The following is a 19622-nucleotide window of genomic DNA, read 5'->3' on the forward strand; positions in this document are numbered from 1 at the left end:
TTGTGAAATGTGCATGAAAATGGTATTGTTTCAAATATTCAAACATAAAGCTAAGTACCGCCGCTAAACGACATGTTGAAAGACTAAACTTAATGGGACTGGATTCAAGTTTGCCATTTTATACTCACTACCGCCACCTCAGGTCTTACTTGTAACTGCAGCTTCTATATTAAGCTTGTGCATGACGGCACTTCAGACCCGAAGTAACAACTTTCTGAGTGACAGTGCAGGATTTTAGAGGCAGTTGTGGTGAACAGGTCTGAGCTCATTCTACACATTAGGACATGGAGGAACATGTAGGGGGAGGAAAATACTTAATTTTAACATTAAACTCCGTATCGTCGCTTTTAAAGTGAAAGTTTGGAGGCGGCTCCTCAATGGTCCTTCATCAAAACAAGTGGGAAATGGTGAGTGCTAGCTAGGAAATAGCATGTTTGTGTTGTATGTTTACCATATTGTAGTTGCTGTTATTACAGTATTAGGGTCTAACCTGGTTAACACCAGGCTGCTGTGTGCACTCGAATCATTTGGAACTGCACAACAGCCTGGGGACCATGGCCGAAATTTTCGCATAGATTTGGGAACCGATCACAGAACGAGGAGGGACGGCAAGACGATGACGCGCTATTCGATATACGGAAGCTTGTAGTTTATTTACAGATTTAAAAAAAAAAGTTTATTTACGCATCCAACATGACAGCAGCAGATGCGACGCTATTTTTCGATCAAGCTTTAGACCTTGTTCTAAATAGTTTAGCTCGAAAGTTTACAGCGGGTACGTCATACGTCATCGGATACGATGATACGATTGGCTGTGGCCTCGTGCAGACGCATGATAGACATTCGTAGCGCCCAATAAACGGCCATGGACGATCTTAAACCACACCTCTCCTACGAGAAAATGAATAGGTGTCCCCAGACTAAATATCACTTGTGATTTTAGTCTGGTGTTAGCCAGGCTAATTAGGGCCCCAAATCGGATATAAATGTGAGAATGCTGTGTGTGTAAAAAATGTGTAAATGCTGCTGCTCATCCTTGTCCATGCTTTTTTCAATTTAGTTTTAGTCGACTAAAACTACATGTAAATTAAACGGTACCTACTTGGTACCGACCGAAAAGCTCCAGTAGGGGGCGGTATCCTTTTTGTCTCCAGACGTAAATAAATGACCCGCAGTGAGTCTAAAAAGGTAACCAGAACTCATGAGCAGCTTCAGCGCAAATGTTTGCTTAAAGCAAAGCAAAGCTATAACTTACTAGCACTTCAGTCATTATTAGCCAGGACTAAACAACTAAACTGGTTAAAAACAAGGACTAAACCGGGACTGAATAAGAAACTAGAGTTCTTTGACAAAGAGAAAAGCAGTGACAAAAAGAAACACATGGGCTTTACCTTTAGCTTTAGCCCCGCAGAGCCTGAAGTTACTGCTGTTGTTACTAAACTCAAGCTGCACCACATGGATCAAAGATTATTTGTGGATAAAGTGAGCGCTCACTCTGCATTAGCCATTTTTGGAACAGTTTTGGTAAATTATTAGTGTCAGAGTGAAAGCTCACACCATGTAAGGATCTTTGACGTGTGGAGTACTTTCACTTTGTGGAACTGCTCAGTGTGTTTAGAAAAGTTATCTGAAGTAAAACGGTGCCTGATGTGGATCCGTCTCTGCAGCTCAGGAGGTAATACTGTCCTTTCTCTGTTTTTATCTCTGCTTAAGTGGGAATTCTGCTCAAAAAATGAAGTTACAAGTGATGCTGCTGTGGCCTGTGTTCTTTCTGTTGTGCTGTTTTTGGACTTTCTCCTGAACTATGCTTTTTATACGCATTATTTTAATAAAATTAAAATAACAAAGGTACCGTTAAGGAACCGGTACCGGAAAGAAGGTATCGTTAAAGTAGTGGTATCGGAAAAAAATGAACAGTAACCAGCCCTAATCAGGGTCCTCTGCCTCATGGAGCTCCTCCCACATGAACAAAGCTCAGAGCTGCTCCTTTGCCAGAGAATGCAAATAATATGAGGCTCTTTCAAACTGTCATTTGAAGTTTGGATGAGTTTAGTCTCTTTCATTTTTGTTTTGTCTTATTTTAGTCAACAAAAATATTACTACAGCTGAACTTGGTTTGCTCAAAGCTGCACATGAAGCGTATGTCCTCATTTGAAAACTAAGAACCTCCAGAGTTCAGCCACTGAGCTTTAATATCCAGGACGGGGGCTGGGATTGAGGACCTTTATTTCCATCGGTTTGAACTATAAGATCTGCTCTCTGATTGGATAATTGTCCTGAGACTCAAACAGGACAACACTAGGTCTTGTTCTCGGCTCCGTTCATGTAAAACCGTCGAAAAGCAGGTGAAAAATAAGTGAATTTTTGGCTTTTTGTAGAGCTTGACGTCGGTGCGGTGACTTCCACACTGACCCTGTTGTTTGCGCGAGGACCTCTGGGAACATGAGCGTCTCACAGCTGATGGAGCATGAAGGTCACGGACAGCTGCTGCTCACGAAGCTTTCACGTGTTATTTCATTATAGACACACTTTGATGGAGGGCGAGAGTTCACTTTGCACCTCGCTATAGCAACAACTCGTCTGGGACCACCTGCTGCAGGCGGGAGAGCGGCACTGTCACTTACAATTATCAAACGGTGAAGAAGAACTCTTGAGGACTCTCTAAGAACTCTTTAAGAACTCTTAGTCTCCTCCAAACAGCGGAATCTCCTTGTATCGAGGTCTGGACAATGTGAACAAAAAATAATGTAGTGATTTTTTGTGGACTTTTTGATAACGATAATGAAGCAATATTTTTTGCAAACCATCAGAAATTTGTGAAAATGTGCTGCAGACATTTGTATTTACAACAGACTACAATAGAGCAGACCTTTTTTTCCCCCTATTTTTCCCTAATTTTTGAAAGTTTTCTTTCTATTTTTTCCTCAATTTTTCCTGTAGTTTTTCAAATTTTTCCAATTTTCTTGGTATCGTTTTGTAGATGATTTGTTTAGATGTTATCTTGTATACGATATATTTCAGTATCTTGTTGACAATATATTTCGACATTGTTTTGTAGACGCTATACTTCGATATTATCTTGTAGACGATATATTTCGATATCTTGTAGACAATATATTTCGATATTGTCTTGTAGATGATATATTTTGATATTTTCTTGTAGGCGATATACTTCAATATCTAGGGAATATATTTTGATATTATCTTATTGACGATATATTTCGATATCTTGTTGACGATATATTTCGATATCTTGTAGACAATGTATTTTGATATCTTGTAGACGATATATTTCGATATCTTGTAGACGATATATTTCGATATCTTGTAGACAATGTATTTTGATATCTTGTAGACAATATATTTCGATATCTTGTAGACGATATATTTCGATATCTTGTAGACAATGTATTTTGATATCTTGTAGACAATATATTTCGATATCTTGTAGACGATGTATTTCAGTATCTTGTAGACGATATATTTCGATATCTTGTAGACGATATATTTCGATATCTTGTAGACGATATATTTCGATATCTTGTAGACGATATATTTCGATATCTTGTAGACGATATATTTCGATATCTTGTAGACGATATATTTCAACATCTTGTAGACGATATATTTCGATCTCTTGTAGACGATCTATTTCGATATCTTGTAGACGATCTATTTCGATGTCTTGTAGACGATATATTTCGATGTCTTGTAGACGATCTATTTCGAAGACTTGTAGACGATATATTTCGATATCTTGTAGACGATATATTTCAATATCTTGTAGACGATATATTTCGACATCTTGTGGACGATGTAGTGCCCACCTCTCTTTGTATCGTGTGTAGAAGCTGCTAACCCTGTACTTTAACCTCATCAGGAAGCTGTAGGCGTATCCTGCGTCATTTACTTTTGATTTTACTGATATGAATGAAAGTTTGCTGCTTGTCGTGACTCACGTTTCTGAACCACAAGCAGGAAATCGATCAGAAACGGCCGATGTTTGTGCTTCATTAGTGCATCTGGTCCGTCTGTTGTTGCTATGGTGAGTTTCTATATAAACCTTATTATCATATTTATGTGTTTGTGGGTTTTATGGCATAATACGTTTTACCATCTTCAACCTGAAAACACATTTATGATCTTTATGATAGATTTGTCAGCAAACAGTGAAAATAGCTTATTTTTTCTCCCCGCTGCCTTAAGGAAGGTCAGTTATACTTTGGAGATCACAGGGTCAAAGCTAAGACCTTAATTGTTCATTGTGTGGCGTCGGAAAAGCCGTTTTGTTGATTGTGACTGTGGAATTGAATAAAGTTGATAACCCTTTGAACCTTTGACTCCGCACAGTCGGGACAAACAACCGCTTTTCGGTCAATTGTATGTTTTTGCAAAGATGGCGGTTTCTAAAATTGGAGCAAAGTGGATTTCCGTGTCAGATTGCGTCCTGTTCATTTATTTTTTAAAACTTTCCCCTCTCTCTTTTGTCCCGCGCTGCTGCAGCTATGGTTTCTGTCAGCAGCTCATGAACTATTCCCAAGTCAAAATAAAGAAAATGCTGATTTGATTTTGAGTCTTTCTTTATTCTTTTAGCTCGGAGCGACAGAAAGGACGGGCCGTGCTGTGCCTCGGAGGCGCCACGCTGAGAGGCTTCAGTCAACAGTCGGCTCCGAGGCAGGACTCAAAATGGCATCGCAGTTTGTAGATGTACATTTTAAAAGCTTGTGGGCGGAAGGAGAATGGTTTGCAAATTGCAGCGCGCCGTATAAACGCAGATAAGTTATGCAAGACGGACTTTTTAAGCTTTTAACCTTGTTTATGTTCCCTCGTCAAAGGAAGAGGGTTCATGACTGAGCAGAAATGTATAGACAATAATGCATTGGAAGAGTCTGAAAAGAACAGACAGGTCTTTGAACTAAACACAATAATGCCCTTTTTATTTTATTTGTTTTAATTTGTTTTTTTAATGTCAGATGATAATGTCAGTCAATGAATCAATCAATGGTTTTGTTTAGCCCAATATCGCAACAGGAGTTTCCTCACATCTGCATCGAACATTAAGGCAATAAAACAGAGCAATACATATGACAATATAAAGTTCAGGCGAATTAAGTATCCAGGCAAACATAATGTCCAACTAAGCGTCGGCAGCAGGCGTCCCCTGTCCTTAGACTCTCCAGCACGGCGAGGAAAAACTCAAAAACCCAGGGGGAAAACAGAGAAACCTCGGGGAGAACCACAGAAGGAGAGATCCACTCCCATGGACGGACAGGCTATAGACCCAGGGCCGAAGGATCCCTCAGCAGACGGGCCAAGATCACAGACCATCCAGTCCTCAGTGTCCAATTCCAGAATGCTCCTCCGTTCAGCCGGGTTCCTCTGTTTGATCTAGACAGGCACTCCCGAGGGGGGGTGGGACAGGAGACACCATGTGAATAGTGATGAACAGACTACAGATAAAAGAAATACTGTATCATGATAAGACAAAGTCTGCAGTAAGAAGAAGAGGATAGCGCTCAGTGGACCGTACTTCTTCCTAAGGCAGCTTTACTTCAGGCTGTGGGTCAGAGCTTTACCAAACCCTCCTGGTTATAAGCTAATTCGAAGAGGTATGTTTTGAGCCTAGTCTTAAATGTAGGGTCTGTGTCTGCTTCTTTAACGTGGGCTGGGAGTTTATTCCATAAAACCGGAGCTTGGAGATAAACACTCTGCCTCCTACAGTGATTTTGGAGACTCGAGGAATCACTAGTAACCCTGAGTTTTGAGAGCGGAATCTTTGTTTGGTTGATATGGAACGATAATGTCTTGGAGATGGAGCAGAGCCAAACCCTTTATGGATTTAAATGTGAGGAGCAGGATTTTAAATTTGATTCTAAACTCAACAGGAAGCCACAGGTGAGATGTGTTCTCTTCTCTTTGTCCGCGTTAACAAGCATTTTGAACTAATTGAAAACTATATCAGGTTACAGACGGCGTGTGTTGAGCTGAGGGGTTTATTTCCGTGGAAAAGTGCAGGGAAAGTCCTGTGAAATGTGGAGTCAGACCTGCTCATGCCCGGCCTCTGTTGCTCGTGACTCTGGCGGTGAAGGATGTGTTGAAGAGACAGTTGACAGAGGCTCACTCTGCGACTGGTGTTCGAATAACGGTTGTCTCATACGACCTTTGACCTGTGATTTTGAGCTATGGTCTAAGATCCTCCTCACGTGCAGTTTACACCCCGCTTAAGAATGAATGAAACCTGCCTGTTTTTTCGTTTGCACACTATCGATAGCGCCCCCCTCAGGCAAAAAGGCAGTATTACCTCTTCATAATATAAAGTTCATGTTAATGAAAACTCTTTATCTCAGAAGTCCGTCATTATTACCAAAGTTTTGCGAACTTTTGGTAGATTTTTCTTTCTTGAAAGACCCAACAAATGTCCTCTCACTCACACAATGTATTTTTCAAGCGTGAGTTCGAGCACTTAGTGACTTTACGGGGGGTTTTTCCCGACAAATTAAGTTCCGTGGCTTCGCAATCAATCAACTCCTTTCACCTTTTATGACCAACAACAGGCTTTACACTTTTAAAAGTATGGCTGTATTCTCGGCCTGTCACAATAGTTACAATATCGACTTATTGTTCAAGAAAATGACAGAGAAACACCACACTATCCTGATTGGATCTTGGCCTGGTTAAACTCGGTGTGAAAAGTTTGAAAACCACAGGCCTAAATGTTACAGTTTCCACTTCACAGACTCATTACGGCTGTAACAACGATTCTGCAGGGCAATAAAAAACATTAAACTGGGTTCCAACTGGCACTGATTGTAAATTTCTTGGAAAATAACGACATTGCTCATCAATTTTTACTGCATAACTTTTTTTAAAAATATGTCTCAAAACCACATTTTCATTCATTCAGTGGCAGTGCGGTCGGCAGCTCGAGCTTATCACAGGTTCGCAGACGCACTCCACCCGTGTGAACGCAGAGATGCAGCTTAAGAAGCGCTGATGACGTTTTCTGATGCAACGTGGGAAACTTATTTCACTGATCTGGGTCGGAACAAAGTTGATGTGGATTTCAGTGGATTTTGGACAGTGTTCCCTTGACTCCATGACCCTCTGTTCCGATAATCGACCTGATTATGGATATAGTCGTGGTAAAGGTCGTTGTATTCTGTGTTTCTGTGCCTCAGTGCCTGACGACCTGAGCCCGGAGGAGAAACAGGAGCTGGAGAGCATCCGCCGACGCAAACAGGAGCTGCTGCAGGACATCCAGGTGAGACGCACAGGAAAAGGCTTTTTATGATAGTATAATATCCATACTAATATCCATATATAGACCAAACTCACCCTTTTGCGATATATCGTGATATTATCAAATCTATCAAATTTGCTTTAGATTATTTAAATGTCCATTCATGTTGGAAAAACTTATGGAATAAAACATACACTGGCTTTTTTGCTTTTGTGGCATTAAAAGTCGAACATTTTAATATAAAAATGCCATTGGAAGCATTTAATTTGACTTGCTGCTTCCTCTAAAAACCCTGATATGGTTCAGTCATTGGGCGATATTTGTGCAGAACTGTTTAGATGGAATGCAATACTAAATGAAGATAAACAGCGTGAAATAACTTTGAGGACGCCGTTTGTGTTGTCATTCTTTCGGGAGGTCTAAATGTGGGAAGGGGGGGGGGGGGGGGCTGTGGTCCGAGGCGACCCCAGAACAGGTGCTCCGTCCCTGGGGAGGGAGGGTCTGTCTGCTCCACATACCTCCAGGATCAGCTCATGTGTCATAGGGTTCAGAGTTTGGACATGAGTCAAGGTCGCCACATTATTCTCTTCAGCGGGGATTCTGGACGGTGCTAGAATATCCTTCAAAGCCAGATGTTGAATAAATTAAGCCTTAAATCTGATTGAAAAGCAAAAAGGCCGTTTCTCGATCTTTTCACAAGATCTGATTCAGGCATGTTTTGGTGAAAATCTTTGTCATGTTTCCACATTTCTGCTCTAAAGTTGTTCTATATAATATAATATACTTCCTAAATCTCCACATGCCTGTGTTTGGTTTCTGTGTGTTCCTCAGAGGCTGAAGGATGAGATTGCGGAGGTGACCTGTGAGATTGAAAACCTCGGTCAGTCTGAAGAACGGTGAGTCGAGCGGCATCAAAATCAATATCGTGGGAAAATATGTAATTGCTTGTTTCTGTGAGAGATCGCAAAAAAAAATCATACTGACGCTGTATTTAGTGATGTTTAATACAAGGCTCCAGGTTTGGCCGTGAATTTTTAGGAGAAAAAATAATAGCACACTGATGAATGTAAATGAATGGAGGCTGCTATGCTAAGCTACGCCATAGGAATGAATGGACCACTAAGCTAACGTTAGCCACACTTGCAAATTTTACAGTTTCTATTAAAACACCTGATGCTTTCCACCTCCAGCACCAGTAATCCGATCCTACATTCGACAAGGGATGGATTTAGTTTTAGAATTTTATTCAGGGTTTAAATGAGCACTTTTTACTCTAGTTTTAAGTTTTAAAGGGATATTTCAAGATTTTTGACATAGGGCCTCATTTCCTAGTTATCTAGAGTGTTGCTGATTTCTAGAGATATTCTTTTTTGTAATTCATGCAGTTCATATATTTGAAGAGTTTTGTGGCACTAGGCTAGTGCAAGGCTAGCGCATTTCTATGGTATCAGCTAGCCTGCATTAAAAACAGTCTGACCCGCTCCACAGTGCACATGAGAAGATATAGCGCCTTTCACAGACATAGTCACAAAGCGCTTTATATGAGACAATTATACATGATACATGTGGAAAATCACTTATAGCGTCAGACTAACCATATAAATGTCTGTGTCGATGGAGTAATTTTAACCATTTTGCATTTAAAACAACTTATATTTAAGCAGCATCAGCTTCGTGGTTGTATAAGCTACGCAGCGGCGGAGTGATCTGCTAGAAAATAGTCCCTCAAAATGCGATCATTCATGTGATGTAAGGTCAGATATATTCCAAAAATGATTCTATCGACACAGACATTTATATGGTTAGTCTGGTGTTATAAGTGATTTGCCTCAGGTGCACTGTGGAGCGGGTCACACTGTTTTTAATGCAGGCTAGCTGATACCATAGAAATGCACTAGCCTAGCGCCACAAAACTCTTCAAATATAAGAACTGCATGAATTACAAAAAAGAATATCTCCAGAAATCAGCAACACTCTGGATAACTAGGAAATGAGGCCCTATGTCAAAAATCCTGAAATATTCCTTTAAGAAGAGGAGGAGCCGCACTGTGGTCCGCCTGGAGGAAACAGAAAGTATCAACACTTGATCAATATCTCTCTTCCATAATACTTTTAGGCCCTGTCCATGCGAAGTCAAGCTGACCAAATTTCAAATCCAGTTATATTTCAGTCCAGTGTATCGTCCATACGAGCCCGGCGTTTTGGGGGTCTGTAAACAAACATTTTCCAAACTAGGTCCCAGAGTGGAAAGATCTCAAAACGCTGTTTACGTGGCGCCGTTATGTTACTAAAACGATGACATCACAGCTCCAGAGTCTGTGATCCATAATCTACTGACCTTAAAATGAGTTTTCCTCATGGATCTATGATGGTTTGACTCCGCTCCTCTTTGCTCCACTGCCGTCCACAAGCCTCAGGTGACAAGTAGAAAAACACGAGTCAGTCTGTGTTTTTGGACTGACAGTAAAAGTCACTGACAGGTTTTTACGTCTGAAGAGTAAACTCTCCTCCTCGTCTCTTCTGTAGATCCAAAGTCCTTGAATCAGTTTCATTTTCACTGTTTACATTCCACAAAAGTTTACTGTGCATCCTGTTCTATTCTCTGTGCTAGCGTCACAGCGCCTCACACAGGCCTGGAAGATGAATTGCGCCGTTTTCACAGACCTGAGTCGCACACATTTACTAAGTTTCTGAAAATATAGGTGTTTTTTCTTCGTGTGGAAATAGCCTTAGTATCAATTTAGTCTTATTCCAAGATGACAAAGCCAGGATTCATGGAGCTCACATTTTCCCAAGATACTCTGACATGTCCTTTCTTCCCTCTCCTTTTATTGGTTGTCTATTTGCCAACAAAACCAAGTAATCTTCAATTTATTAGGCCTTTTAATTAGAAGTAATAAAGGGAACAGCATAATATTTTGTAAATTGAGCTTGAATACCAAAATCAATCAAATATTTAATGCTTTGGTGCTTTGAATTATCTTAAACAAGCTATAATTACTTTCCCAGGTGGTTTATGTTCTGATTTTCGGGTTTCACAATTCCGATGGCGCATACTTTACCTTTTCGTTCTAAACACTCGATGTGAGAATCACTCGATCACCCACGATTAGCTTAAATGCTACGATCTACTCAACCTTTAGTCAAACATGCACCTCCTCCACATTACGTTTGTCAAAAGAGCCGTCGGACATGTTTTTGAATCAGCTGCTTCAGACTGAATGAGCCACTGTCCTTCCAGAGACATGACGTTAATGTGAGGCTTCGTTCTGCGTTTCAGGAAGAGCATGCAGCGGAACAAACAGATGGCTGTGGGCCGCAAGAAGTTCAACATGGATCCCAAGAAGGTGACGCGAAAACCACACGAAGCTCAATATAATGACGACGAGGGGTACCTCACGATTCGACACACGATGCATGGCTTAGAAGAATAATCTCATGATACTCCGACACTGCGATAATCGATATATTACACAAAAATAACCTACAATACATCATAATAAAGAAAAGCGACTTTGAACCTTTATTTTAACATACTACATGTAATTCATCATTTACATTTCTTTCCATGTGCCTCTTTCTGTGTGAATAAATGATGCATGATCCCTGACTTACACGCTGAAGATGAGTCTATAGATCTGTCAGAGGCATCACTTTATATACATTTAAGTAAACTAGAAACGGGCACAGTTCTATTTCAAAAGGAATACATTCTAAAAAACTATCATTAAAAGTAATTTGTTTGTGTGACAGTGCTTGGTCCATGTGCTTAAAACTGTAGTGCTGCCCCCTGCTGTCCTGACTGAATTCTTGATCACGATTGGCCTCCATTGATACGCATGACGTGACTCATTAATATGCAGGACGTCATCAGAAGTATCGATATCGGAATAAAATGTTGGTATCGTATTGATACCGACAATACGATAAAACGGCACTCTTTTGTATATTTAAATTTGTCTGAAAAATGCTTGGTTTTCACCTAACCCATAGTTGTATCGTATCAATATCGAGATATCTGGCATGAATATCGATCAGCCCTAGTATTGTCCCATATAATGTCACGATATATCGGAAAAATCGATATATTGTCACACTCCCAATAACTACTGTTTAAAATTGTTCAGGAAGTTAAAGGGGACATATCCGGTATAAAATTGAGGTGTAAATGCCTTGTTTTGTATTATTCATTCACACATATTTACATGTTTGGTATCCACGTGTAGCAAGAAAGGCGGCCGAGATGATGCTGTGATCCAAATATGGTCATTTCCTTTCATGTGCAGACGTTTTCTCAAAATATGGTTTTCATTCCATTCTTGCAACAACATCTCCACTTCGTCTCTGAAGGTTTTTCTCCAAGATTTGACTCCTGCCTGGTTTCTTGAGCTTTGAACTGCAAAAAACAAGGCACAATTTGAATTTTTACAGATTTTCTCAACTTAGTAAAGCTAAACAAGATCCTAAAGCTCCTCCAAAAGAAATATAACTAATACATTAACAACAACAAAGCAAACATTAAAACCTGGCTCTATAGTATTTAGGTTTTGTTGCTCAAAACTTTGGCAATTTCGGTACATATACATATTTTTATGTCCGTAATCCGTAAGTCAGGATTCCAAATTGGCTTTGAGCGCCATCTGAAGGCTGTAACGGGAATGACATTTTACTAAACAGTGAAAACAAGCTTTCACTTTCTAACAAAGCAATTGTACTTTGACTCTGTTATGAAAACTTGACTAACCTTGATGGCCGTTTGTCTCTTCAGGGAATCCGCTTCTTGATCGACAGCTCTCTGTTGAAAAACACCAGTGATGACATCGCACGGTTCCTGTACAAAGGGGAGGGGCTTAACAAGACGGCCATCGGCGACTATCTGGGAGAGAGGTGAGGGACTCTGCACTGTGTGATGGACTGTTTTACACTTTTCCAGTTGAAATTAGAGGTCAAGATATATCAACCTCTAATTTCCTAACACTATGATTAAAATAAGACTAAATAAAAATGAAAAGGAGAGACTAAAATCATCCAAACTTCTATTGACCGTCTGAAACAGCCTCTGATCATGTAAATCCTCTTCCAAAGGATCAGCTCTGAGCTTTGTTCATGTGGAGCAGAAACATGAAGCAGAGGAACCAGATTAAATATGATTATATAATGAATATTATAAATGCAAAGTCGACTAAATTTACATGCAACATTAGACGACTAAAACTAGACTAAAATTGAGGATATTTTTTTGACTAAATCTGTATCTAATCTATAATAGAAACCGCAATCTCAATGGCCGCCGCCATGTTTATTTCCCATACCGACTTTGAAGCGAAGCAGGGAAGGGCCTGGTTAGGACTGGGATGGGAGACCGTTTGGGAACACCAGGAAGCCTGGCGACAGTACTGAGTGTGTGCGTGGTTGGTGCTGGGGGCTGATGTGTGCAGACTGGTTTCCTCGCTTACCACCACCAAGTATGGGGTGAATGAATAATGCACCAAATTGTTAAGCGACTTTGAGCGTCTGGAAAAGCGCTATATAAGACTAATGCATTATTACTCTTATTATTACTATTACATCCGTGGCCGGCCCCCACGTGACGGTCCCACCGGCCGCGGGCATTGACCACGGGTCCATATGGACCGCAGTGCTGCTGTCCGAGGACAACCCGCTGTCACAACAACACGAGTGCACGAGATCTGACTGCCGTGCGTGTGCGAGCATCCAAACAGGGCGATGTGTGTCATCGTCACTCACCCTAAACTGCAGTGCGGTATCTGTACCGCACAGGTACAGATACATCCTCCAAAACACATGACATCTGCGTGTCTTTGTTTAAGTCTCTCCTGCAGTGACCGAGGCTGTGGTTCATTATAGAAATGTCTGTGTCGATAGAATCATGTTTGTAATATAACTGACCTGCATCACATGAATGATCGTATTTTGAGGGACTATTTTCTAGCAGATCACTCCGCCATAGCCTAGCTTATACAACCACGAAGCTGATGCTGCTCAAATATAAGGTATTTTAAATGCTAAATGGTTAAAACTACTCTATGGACACAGACATTTATATGGTTAGTCTGGTGTTATAAGTGATTTGCCTCAGGTGCTCTGTGGAGCGGGTCACACTGGTTTTAATGCAGACTAGCTGATACCATAGACATGCATTAGCCTAGCACCACTAAGCTCTTCAAATATAAGAACTACATGAATTACAAAAAAAAATATCTCCAGAAATCAGCAACACTCTGGAGAACTAGGAAATGAGGCCCTATGTCAAAAATCCTGAAATATCCCTTTAAGAATTTTTTTTTTTTTGGACATAAAAAAGCATCATATCTGATTTGTTGCTCCCTTTACGAACCATGTCATGTCCCAGAGTTCTCCCACAACCACCTCTTTGTCCTGCAGAAGGTTTAAACCCTGACCGTAGGTGATGTTTTCCCGTGTGTTTGCAGAGACGAGCTGAACCTGGCGGTGCTGCAGTCGTTCGTGGCTCTGCACGAGTTCTCGGACCTGAACCTGGTGCAGGCGCTGAGGCAGTTCCTGTGGAGCTTCCGTCTGCCGGGGGAGGCCCAGAAGATCGACCGCATGATGGAGGCCTTCGCCCACAGATACTGCAGCTGCAACCCGGGCGTGTTCCAGAGCACCGGTACAGGAACAATACAGACTTCACTGTCTTTAATACAAACACGATGGTCTGAGGCACATTCAGCCGCGGATCTACCGGAAATTATACCCAAAAAATTATTTCGGATTTTCGTAAAAATAATATAGTTTGGGCATTAAAGTGGCATTAACATTAGCATTTGACTTGCTGCTGAACAGTAGGGAATTTTTTTTTTAGAAAATGTTGGGAATTTAGTACATTTTTTTAAATGGGGAAAAAATGGGAGCAAAAAGTGAAGAAACAGTTATTATTATTTTTTTATTATTTTATTATATTTTTTATTAACTTTTTTTTTTTAAATTGGGATTAAAAAAGCAACAAATTGGGGGGAAATGATGTAATGATGTTAAAAGTTAGTGAAAAATGGGGGGGGGGTGGAACAAATTGGGATTAAAAAATTAACAAATTGGGGGGAAATTGTATAAAAAAAGTTTGGGGAAAAAATGAACAAATTTTGAGAATTTCCTTTCTTTTTTCCTCCTTTTTCCCCATTTAAAAAAAAGTTATTTTAAAAAATGAAGAAAAAAAAAAGCGATTAAAAAAGGAACAAACTGGGGGAAAATTGTATAAAAAAAAGTTTGGGGAAGAAATGATGAACAAATTTTGAGAATTTCCTTTTTTTTTCACTTTTTCCCCCCATTTAAAAAAAAGTTCTTTTAAAAAATGGAAAAAAATGTGATTAAAAAAGGAACAAATTTGGGGGAAATGGTAAAGGAGAAAAAAAAGTTTGGGGAAAAAGTTATGATTTTTAAATTTCACCCATTTATATTTGTAAATGGGTGAAAATGGGAGCGAATAAGTAAAAAAAAGGGATACCTTTGGGAGAAGAAAGTGGGAAAAAAAAGGGGGAAGCTGGCATTCAAAAAAAGGGAACAAATTGGGAGCGAAAAATTAATATGAAAAAAGGGGGTGTCATGGAAATCATGGAAGAAAATTGAGAAAAAGACAGGAAATGTGGAAAGTCCTTTTGTCTGTTCAGGACAATGATCTTTTTTGATCGACAAAAAAAAGTAAATTCAGACATTTGAAGCACATTTTTACATATTGCTGATGGTTTGTAAAAAATATTGCTTCATCGTCGTTGTCGAGACCCCAAAAATATAGATTCATCAACAACATCAAATAGTCACAATAGAGATAAATGTGGGTTTATATACAAATCAAACTTTATTTATAAATCTGGGTACATAAGGCTGAGTACAGATGGACCGAAAGTAACAAGTAGTAGTTTTGAGCAAAAAGATTTCCGTCCAAACTGCAGCTGAATGTGTTTTAGACGTTGAGTTTTCTAAGTTATGCAGTGAAAATAGTGGAGCAGTGTTGTGTAATCTTTGAAACTGGCTCCTAATGTGACCTGTCTGAAAGTCTAAATGCTGCTTTTCCCGCCTCAGACACCTGCTACGTGCTGTCGTTCGCCGTGATCATGCTCAACACCAGTTTGCACAACCCCAACGTCAAGGACAAGCCGTCGGTGCAGAGATTCACCGCCATGAACCGCGGCATCAACGACGGCGGAGACCTGCCCGAACAGCTGCTCAGGGTGAGGGACGGCGGGAACCGAAATGTGGAATAAATATAACATTAACTTTCAGATCTGGGACTGAGCCTCGGTGGAAACTCGGTGCTGTAGAACTAACTATCGAGCCACAGTGGGTTAAGCAGTGACTGGCTCTCGCTCTCATGTGCCGTTTGGTGAGACTCGCCCTGAAAATCTTTATCTCTTTAAGTTTGGGCATTTGTCTTTACAAGACGAGGGAGGAGGGCGTAGCTACATAAAAGCAGCCTTTAAGATGATCACACACTGAGCCTGACGCATTTGTGGTTTATTGAAGACTTTTCATCAACAATGAGCTGCAGGCGATTGTAACAAGCTAACGGGCTAACCTGGAATAACCATTTTCCACCGGCACAAATCATAATTAAGGTTAAGTTAAAGATCCTGGCAGTGCAAAGAGGGACTGGTTCTCCCCAAAGCAGCAGTTATTTTTCAGTCAGGAGATGCTTCTAAGTCTCGCTCTGTTCCAGCTCCAGCTCCGACTCACTGTGGAGGCGTGAGAGACTTGGCTTCTTTTATTCCCCGCAGAGCGACGGACGTCACATGGACTGTGTGACGTCACAGGGCGCCAGAGCCAACGGAGAGGACGGGCCACATTTAAATCAGGGCGCCACACAGAGTGTTTTAGGCTCAAAAGGAAGATTTTTTTCTCATTTGCACTAAAATGTCAAAAAATTGACCGGGACGTATAGATTTGTATGAGACACCTATTGTGCAGTTTATATTATTATTATATTATTTAGTTTTTAGCTCACACAAAGTTGATTTGGTGTTTAGCTTTCCTTTAACAGTGGCACGGTGGCGCAGCAGTTAGCGCCCGGGTTCAATTCCCACCTGGACCACCTTTCTGTGTGGAGTTTGCCCGTGTCTGCGTAGGTTAGAGGTCAAAAACATGTGCAATAGGTGAATCCTCCAGCCAGGTGCTTCTGACCACCAGCCTGGCTCCACATCATGGAGACGGGTCCCCGAGCGCCGGCCCACACTCGCTGCTCACTGCTCCTTGAGGATGGGTCAAATGCAGAGAACACATTGGCTTGTTGCACAATGTGGCTACGCTAGTTCCTCTGAGCTGAAGTTGCGGGCGCTAGTACTTCCTGTTCGTATTAATTTCCATTAAAGAGGGGGTATTATGCTTTTTTCAATCAACATAGCACCAGTCTATATCACACTACAATGATGACCAAACCTTCTGTTGGTCTGTAAATGCAGTAAATTAGAATAACTGCCTTGTATAAAATGTCTCTCTCAAAATGGCTGTAGTGAATGTCTTGAAATAGGCCTCTGTCTCTTTAAGAACCTCTGAGCCTTTCCGACACGCCCCCTCCACACGCTGTCTGTGGCATCAGTGGGGAGGGGGTTCTGCTGAGGAGCAGTGGTTGGTTACTCGGCTGGTGACGAAAGCTCGGAGGCGTCTCCAGGAGGTGGGGGCGTTCCTAGGAGGACTCAGGCAAAGCTATCCCTAAAATGGCCGCCATCAGAGTTTTTACAGATTGTTCAAAAATACGTGAATGTGCCAAGGCAACACTTCAGGCATGTTTTTAATGAGGGAGTGACATAATAACATGCTTGAAAAAGTCGATTTTGCATAATACCCCCCCTTTAAGATTGGCTTAGACTCGTTCGAATCATCTTATTTCCTAAAGGTTCTGTGGTGGACGGTGAGTTCATGGTAGACGATCACTTACTGCAGGTGAACGTTACTGTACAGTGTAAATATTTCAGTGAAGGAAACGCCAATGTTTATAAGGATCAGTGAGTTTGTCTTGAAGCTAAAGGCTAACATTAATTTCATGCATTATACAATTTGAAATAGTGCCTTTTATTACATTTTTTCTATAGCATGTTAGCCTTTAGCTTCAAGACAAACTATCAATCCTTTATGATCACAGGTGTCTCCGATCTGAACTTGTTACATCAAGATTTGAACACACAGTAAATGATCATCTACCGGGAACTCACTGCCCACCACATAATCTTTAGAAAATGTGATTATTATTCCAGGAAAAGAATACAGACAGGAAGTACTGGCGCTCACAACTTCAGGTCAGAGGAACTAGCATAGCCATACCGTGTAACAAGCCAATTTCTCTACAGAGATTAATAAAGTACAACTTAACTTTAAGCAGTGATTTGGCCATGGCATCAAGTCAACTCTTTAGTACTGGTACCAGGACCGTTAAGGCCAGAGCTCATCGGTCCATCGTTCCTTAAAATCTGAATGAACCGAGCGCTTTATTGGGAAAAGCTCAGAGGGTTTTAGAGCAGGTGAAATACAATACAAGGCTTCACCAGAGAAAGTGCGGTTATTTCCACCCTCACTCTCTAAGTTTTGGGGGTTATTTGGGGTAAGTTCTCATCATGTCTGAAAGTGGAGCGACTCCTGCAGACAAAATCCATAGAAATTTAATTAAAAGCTAAATTTAGAGGTTCGGCTCAATGACACGGCTTCAAATAGATTTTTCATGACCCAAAAATCTGCGCCGAGCCGAACGCCGCCCATCCAACAACAGCGGCCGGGCGAGTAATCTGATCTTTTAGCCCAAATAAACGAGAGGTAACGATGTCGCTCAAAAAACAAATGAAAAAGAACTTACAGTAAAAGATAGAACCAGATCAATCCTAGTTTAATTAAGAGATATTTTTATTCCGATCGTTTCACGGTGGATTTATCGGAACAAAGGCCTGGTGGTTTTATCTTGTAACATGTTAATAACTATGGAAGAGCTGCCCCTCTGCTGCCCTCTGGAGGTGAAGGGCGGTTACTACAGAAGGAGGGGAAACATTTGAAATTGTTGCTGTAGATCTTTCTGAAATGTGTAAGATCTGATTACATTGTGTTGAAAGTTGAGAGCTTTAGATCCCAAGGTTGATGTCGAGGGAGAAAACGAGCCAGAAAGCATTAGATTCATTTAGTTTAATCTGACCTTGAGCCGTTGTTTTTCTCTGTGCAGAATCTGTTCGACAGCATCAAGAACGAGCCGTTTAAAATCCCGGAGGACGACGGGAACGACCTGACGCACACGTTCTTCAACCCCGACCGCGAGGGCTGGCTCCTCAAACTCGGTACCTTCACTTTCACCTGATGATCGTTCACTCACAGGAATGAGAAAGTTTTTTATTCAAATACAAACAAAAAAGGTACAGCGTAAAGACCTCACTATGTTCAGTGCACATATTAAAGAAAATATATATATATATTTTAAAAAGAACATGGGGCAGGTTATATAAAAAAAATAAAAAAAAGTGTAAAAGGGCACTTCATTCTATAAGATTGTCTATAAAAGCCAGTTTTTCTGCATTTTGGGTGTTGATCAATAATAGAGATTTATAAAAAAGTTTCAGCTCATTCCTCCAATGAGTGTTGTTAGGTGTTGTCTTGAAAAAACGACATTTATGTATATAATGTTTGCTTAACAAAATAATATTATTAAGACCAAAATCATTATGATTATTGCGGAAAATACCATATTTTATATCATTAATTGTTAGATTGATAATCTGAGTTCCTTTGGAGACAATCCATTGTTGAAGGTCCAGCCAAAACCTTTGGACAACTTCACACAAACAAAAAAGATGATCTAAATCTTCTGGCTCACTTTCACAAAAGCTACAGTTTCCTACATCCATTTTAAATCTCTGTTTTAAAAAACTACTAGTTGGATAGATCCTATTGATTATTTTAAATTGAATTTCTTTCATCTTTGGCGGGAGGGAATGAGAAAGTACTGTGTCCACTTGTGTGAAAGATCAGGGTGTTGTGGCGCCCTCTGGTGGACGATCTTGCAGCAAAAGGAACAGGGATCATTTTTCTTGCCTCATTTTTCTAATTTTAAACAAATTAATGCTCGTTCCTTTAGTTCGTACTTTAAAACAGTCCAAACCTGCTCAAAATCAGCAGAAATGGTCGTAATTCAAGCTCTTTTTAAGCCATTTATCTGTGACAAGACGGCATTTTTATCTAATGTAGGATCCACAGGACTTTAAAATGCTTAAAAAGTCATTACATTTGATTTTAGCAACCATTACATTTAAAATGATTTGTAAGAAATGTCTTTCCCCAACTCTTCTTACTCCACAAGTTCATCAAAAATACTCAAATCATGGTCAAAAACACTCTTCATAGCTGAAATATTGGTTTACACATAAATTTCCATTTTTTTCTA

At 40.4% G+C, this 19622-nt stretch overlaps 1 protein-coding gene and 1 long non-coding RNA gene across 3 annotated transcripts in view; one reads left to right on the forward strand and one right to left on the reverse strand.

The window, feature by feature from the left end:
- LOC306978672 overlaps positions 1-19622 on the reverse strand; it is a 247139-nt gene that overhangs the window by 155142 nt on the left and 72375 nt on the right. The gene's annotated exons all lie outside the window — the stretch shown is intronic.
- The window catches only part of LOC306978663 (cytohesin-1-like), a 42111-nt gene that overhangs the window by 17257 nt on the left and 5232 nt on the right, over positions 1-19622 (forward strand). For both annotated transcript variants that reach the window (XM_079577319.1, XM_079577320.1), the window contains exons 2-8: positions 7179-7261; positions 8072-8136; positions 10521-10587; positions 12009-12127; positions 13693-13886; positions 15296-15444; positions 18411-18522. In XM_079577319.1, coding sequence (XP_079433445.1) covers positions 7179-7261; positions 8072-8136; positions 10521-10587; positions 12009-12127; positions 13693-13886; positions 15296-15444; positions 18411-18522 — 789 coding nt within the window. The remainder of the gene's footprint in view (positions 1-7178; positions 7262-8071; positions 8137-10520; positions 10588-12008; positions 12128-13692; positions 13887-15295; positions 15445-18410; positions 18523-19622) is intronic.

This window comes from Gobius niger (assembly GCF_951799975.1).
Source record: "Gobius niger genome assembly, chromosome: 19".
Lineage (NCBI taxonomy): Eukaryota > Metazoa > Chordata > Actinopteri > Gobiiformes > Gobiidae > Gobius > Gobius niger.